This window comes from Mus pahari, chromosome 5, assembly GCF_900095145.1.
Source record: "Mus pahari chromosome 5, PAHARI_EIJ_v1.1, whole genome shotgun sequence".
Classification (NCBI taxonomy): Eukaryota; Metazoa; Chordata; class Mammalia; order Rodentia; family Muridae; genus Mus; species Mus pahari.
In genome coordinates, this window is record NC_034594.1 from 117985547 (window position 1) to 117991756 (window position 6210).

At 35.9% G+C, this 6210-nt stretch overlaps 1 protein-coding gene across 1 annotated transcript; it reads right to left on the reverse strand.

The window, feature by feature from the left end:
* Positions 1-936: 936 nt before the first annotated feature.
* Rgs1 (regulator of G protein signaling 1) lies at positions 937-5327 on the reverse strand. Its single transcript, XM_021198916.1, has 5 exons — positions 5124-5327; positions 4702-4782; positions 4128-4189; positions 2441-2604; positions 937-1738 (listed from the first exon to the last, which is right to left on the reverse strand). The coding sequence occupies exons 1-5, from the start codon at positions 5258-5260 to the stop codon at positions 1553-1555; spliced, it is 630 nt and encodes a 209-aa protein (XP_021054575.1). The 5' UTR covers positions 5261-5327; the 3' UTR covers positions 937-1552.
* Between the last annotated feature and the right edge of the window lie 883 nt (positions 5328-6210).

Genomic DNA, 6210 nt, shown 5'->3' on the forward strand with positions numbered 1-6210 from the left:
GGTGCACAGACTATCTGGGCCTAATCATGATCAATCCTTAGAACCATGACTGCTCATTAATCTCTAGGTTCCTAGCCTCAGGCAACTAAATCATCTTCAGAAAAACTTGTTGTATCCTTTGAAATATAGACTCCCATACTGCAGTAGTTGCAGATTCTCATGCAATCAGTCTGGGATGGGGCCAGACAGATAAGGGTGTGTTTTAGCATTTATGATAATTTTGGGAGAATTTAATCTTTCTAAGTTTTAGTTTTCATCACATTGATGTGAATATTACATGAGAAAATAAACCTGAATCTAAAATAGCTTTTCTTTCCCCATTCAAAGATGCCACCATTTCTCATCAATTTGAAACTTGAATTAAAGAGCTCATATAGCAGAAAGAAAACTAGTGAATTTTGTCCAACAAAATAGAGAAAATATAGTATTAATTTGATAATAGCATTATATTCTGAATAGACAGTAGAACGTACAACTCTCTTGCTTCAAAGCTTTTTATCCTTTTTGAGATTATAATAGAAATAAAAATGTCTGTTTTCCCTCCCTCAAAATTCTGATATAGTCCCCTTGTTCTATCTCAAACTGATGACATCTTTTTTTCATTAATTGTTGATACACACATAAATGTATATGTATACACATTCCAAACTTAGGTCAACACAACATGTTCAGTCTGTATAATGGTACTTGTATGTATGTTTTCAGGGTTGATCGTTTGGTATTGGGTAACCAGTTGGTGTGTTCTTCTCCAGATAAGAGTATTTCTCTCACATTTAGCTTTCCTTGGGTACCTGTAGTTCTTTGTGTTGTTCTGAGACATGATGGGCTTTCCCTCATCCACTTTAACATGGGTAGTAACTACATTCATTTTTTTTTTTAATCAGAGTAAAACATGCCAGAATCAAAACAGCAATAAAATAGGAGACATTTCTGTATATATTTTAATATAATGTCCACATTTATCATTGATACAGTGATAATTTAATTTACAAATGTGTTATGGCTTCTTAGATTAAAAAATAGGTTAAATATATAAATGTCTTCCTCAACTCCAAGCCAAATACAATTAAATAAAAAAATAAAAAACTCTTCATGTCAATAACAGCAAGTGGTATTTGCAATATATACTTTTGTACTGATTATCCATGGGAAGGAAATTGTAAGAGTTCAACACATTCTACACAACAGCATGCAGCTAACATATCTGCTGTCCTTGAAGCTTATAGCACATAGTAATCAGTCTCATACAAATTATTCACAGTTTCTGTGTTGCCAGAGTCAGCTGACCTTCCCACTTTGGAGGGTTGTTTGAATAGAGTCCCACTGTATTTCTTGACAGTATCTCCTTCCATTGGCCTTGCCATGTTCTTCTTGTTCATGCTTCCTCAAGTCTCTACCTGGATACCTTGTGTCAATCCGTTCTGAGTCATCTGCACTTCCACTGGGCCTGCTGAGTCACCCAAGTAGGCCAGGTTGATTCCGAAGGCAGTCTCATTGGCACATTCCTTCTGTCCTTGATACCATCTTTTAATTCCTGTCAGCCAGGAACCACTCACTTTAAGGTATTCGCCTGAAGGTCATTTAGAAGGTTTAAGTAAATATTTGATTTCAGGAATCTGGGATAAGAATCCTTTTCCATGAGTGTATATATGACTTTTTGTGCTTCATCAAAAGATGTGGGAGTTGGTGTTTTAATCTTCTTGGCTGTTGATTCTCGAGTATGAAAGTCAATATTTATCTGAAAAGAATAATTTCTTAATTAATGTGCACTTGCAGTTTATGCTAAATTTTATTATACTATTAGTGTCCCAGAATCATCTTAAAATGGTTTACATTTTTATTTAAATTAGTTCAGTTATATTCTGAATTGGTGTTCCAAGCCAGCCATATACTAGGTGTATGGGCTATAGAGAAATGCAGCAAAAAGATTTTTTTTTCTGCATCTGCTTATGGTATAATTGGGAGAAAGAAAATAAATAGACATGAAAAATTAAATATCCCCAGAACATAGTCCATATATCACAACAGAATGTCACAGGCATTTTAGGTTTGCTGAATGGGAATAATTTCCTGGAAGATCAGCACTGTTAAGTAGCTGTTCATGTTTTTGTTACTTTGATTGTGTGTGTTATAGGGGTCTGCATTTTATCCTTATCTGAGTTACAATAGTTCACTAAGGGTTCTTTAACATACAAATCTGGCCTGCAATACCGCATTCCATTCTCCATTCTACCAGGTTGGACAGTTTTGCAAAAATCTTTTTAGCGTCTCTACTGATATCTTTACAAATACAGGGAATGGTTCCACTGCATTGAGTGGACAAATGAATATATTTGTGTATATGCAAAACTATGATACCACAGATTCCATCGTATTCTATTTCTATATGAAAGTAAAATTTACACACTCTGATACTAATGACAATGGTTTTAATACTCACTTGTTTCGCAGCATCTGAATGCACAAATGCTTTATATATATTCTCTGCTTTGTTATACAAAAGATCAGTCTCTGTTTTCTTATAGTCCTCACAAGCCAACCAGAATTCAATATTTTCTTCACTGAATTCAGACTTTAGAAATTTTCCAAAGACATTTTGACCTGCTAAAATAAGAGGGATTGAGAAAATTGAGTCAGTAAAGGAATATGCTGTAGAAGAGATTTATAAGCAAAGTTATAACATTATTATATGCACAAAGGTATGAAATGACTACTGCTAAAACAGCTGTGCCATAATTTGTAGAGAGGAAGATATAGAGACTGTTATGTGTGGAATCTGGCACCAAACAAACTTTCCACAGTCATATAATTCTTTGTGTGTTCACATAAATGTACTTTGCTTCCTCTTGTATTTAAAGTGACACCGAGCTCTGCTGACTGTAGAACAGTCATTACTTAATAGGCACCAACATGTGAGCAAGAGTGTAGAGTTCTTTCTGCAAGGAAATGTTAATGATTTAGGGTGTTAACTTCATTTGATAGTTAAAAATATAATTTCCTCATCCAAACCACGGTAGTTAGATAATGTTAGGATAGCTTGTCACCTGTATGTTTGTCACTCTGATTATATTTGCTAGTGCCATTGAGATTTATATACCGTTTACTCAGCATAATTGTAGAGTAAGTCTTGTTGTAATCATAGGGTCAAACTAAGCTGGATTTCTTCGACTTCCCAAGTAAGTTTCATAGTTTCTAGAAAGAGGGCAAACTGATTCCTGAGACTAAGCTGACTGTCTTCACTTCAGAATAAGATTCTAATCCCAATAGTGTTGCAATCTCACCACGGGGAATGGAGACTGATTTCATTCTATTTTTTTTCCTTCCATCAGAAAACCCCCACAAGCCTCTCGAGCTTATATTAAAATATGTATCATGCTGAATACTTGCAGTGTTTACTTGGTATATCCAAACATCTTTAAAGAAGTAATAGACTGTGCATTTGCAGTTGAATCCTTGCTGTTTTTAAAATACCTTCCACGTAAGGTGGAAAAATGAGAGTTAATAGGTATGTGGATGACGGATGACTAATTAAATAAACAAATCCTACTCTTTACACTGAATGGTACAAAGTACATTTTAAGTACCTTTCAAAATAGCAATTCAAATGATGTGATATTTTCTGGGCTTTTAAAACTTTGAAAGCGGCAATGTACTTTTATTCCCCCTTATTTTGGTTTTTGAATGCTTATTATTATTTGATGTGTGTCTTCTCCTTTCCCCTCTCCATGCAGAAGCACCTGTGGACCCCCACAGAGACCAGAAGAGGGCACAGGAGTTACAGGTGGATTATTGTGAGACCAGTCCCTTGAGTGCAGGGAAACAGTCATCTTTATGAGCAACAAGCAATCAGCCAACCATCTCTCCAGCAACACAGCCTAATTTCAGTTTTGTTCTTTAATGCAAGAAAACATGTAGCTGTTTTGACAGATTTGTCTAAAGGATAGTGATAAAAATCTAGGGCTATATTACTGAGTCATGTTGTGATGAAATTATGAATGACTCAAGAACTAAAATACTTCATTTTGACATACTTGCATTTCTTCCTTTGATAACTTACATTAATCATCCATCCAACTTATTAAATTATCAAGCTGACCCCAAAGCAATGGATAGATAGGAATACTTACTCTGGTTGGCAAGGAGTTTTTCCAGCGACTGAGACCACTGCATTACTTCTTCAGCAGAAAGTCTACAGTTAACAAAAATAATCTAAATTAATAAACTAGTTTTGGAAATCCCACTTGATATAATAATGGCCACTACATATTGATAACTAAGATTCTTTCTTATGACTTCTATTATTAATTTTAATGTGTAAAGTTCCTTTTAATCACCATAGTTATGAAAAAAATCTGTCAAGACAGTTAAAATCTAAGTGGATAAAATAGAAAAACACAAATAGAAAACTGATGTGGACATAAAAGTAATTAGTGTTTATTGGCTCTAATGTGGTCTAATCTTGTTTGGCTTGTTACCTAAAAGAAATTAATTCCATTGCATGCAGTATTTTTATATGCCTTTTTAAAGACCAAGGCTTCACTCAAGCCCCCTGCCCATCCCCCTGTCTCAACCTCCAAGTACTGGAATTACATGAGTAAGCTGCCAAGCCTAGATGCACACAGTACCAGTATCATGCAAAGACAACAACTAGCTTCTAGGATGCTTAGACACTTATAATATTTCAATATATTCAGTACATACATGTCTTTGGACTTGGCCGATTTCATCCCAGATTCCAGATGTGGGATCATAGATCTCAGGTATGTTTTCACGTCCATTCCACTACAAAAGACACCAAAAATTCATAATTTTCTAGAAGAGTTCCCCTTATCTATGAAAAGAACATGAAGCAAACATATCTGAGGAAGAAGGTAATAATAAGAATAGCTAATACAATATTTTATTATGTTAAAATAAAACTCATTTTTATGAACAAAGTCCAGAAAGATTTCCCCAGACTTTCCTGTAACATGATCTATTTTCCAATAAAACTGAATCTCACTTATAAGTCACAGGAGGTAATTGCTCTGCTATCCATTTACCAAATGCCAGCACTCACATCCATTCACTCCTACTCCTTTGACCATAAAAGATAATTGAAGAGACACACTGAAGGAACTTACAAAGTCTTTGGCCTCTTTTTCTGCTTTTTGTCATCTAGAAGAGAATGGCTGTGTTCTTGTGAATCCTTTGGGCTAGCAGAGAAGAGCATTCCTGGCATTTTGTCCAACCTTGGCATGGAGATCGCTGCCGCTCTCATGGTCTTCTCGCAGCGAGTGAGTGTCTGCTAGTCTACGACTGCTGCTTTATATAGCGAAAGGCAGACAGGCACTGGCTGTTCAGGGAGTCTGTTTATCAAGTGATGTTACCACAGGCACGGAAGTTCCTCCTTTCTTGGTGTGTCGTGACGTGTATCTTGAAGAAAAAAAAAGTGTACAGTGATGTCTTGTGGTTGAAACTTAACTGAATGAGAGCAAGTCATTTGATTAGGAGGGCAGGAACAAAATTATGCACACACACACACACACACACACACACACGCACACGCACGCGCGCACACACACACAGATACAGAGGGGACTATACACACCTCTGGAGCAAAGGCAGTGTCAGCCTTTAGTTTGAGTTAATGCTTGCTTTTTTTTTTCCTTGAAAACTATATGTTCTGATCAATGTTACATTTGCTATATTTTCTCTATCATGCAGAAATTCAACAGTAGAGTCCTATCCCTCCCCACACCTTGATGCTTGGGGTAGATCTTGAGAATAAAATCATCTGATCATAATGTTTTTTCTCCTTTCTTAAAAATTAAAAATAGATTTCCTTGTCATGCAATACACTCTGATTGCAGTCCCCCTCCTCTAGTTCCTTCTAGCTTCTTCACAATATTTTAAGAGTTCTTCACCACTGCCACCCATATGAAGCAGTATAAGATTAACATTTCTTTAACCTGAGTACTCGGTATCTATCTGGTAAGATGGAGACCTACGGGAGGTTGTCTACACCTGTGGGGTCCGGAATCTTGCCCATCATTTCCATCACAAGGAACATTCCTGTTAGAATTTTCCAAGGTGTGTACAGAATATTCTACCAGTGACACACAAGATGACCTTAAGGAGCATTCTGTTTTTAATGTTACTTTTATAATTAGACTACAAGTGATGTGTCGCATTGGAATTGTGTTCAATAATTAAGATGGCATGATAAAA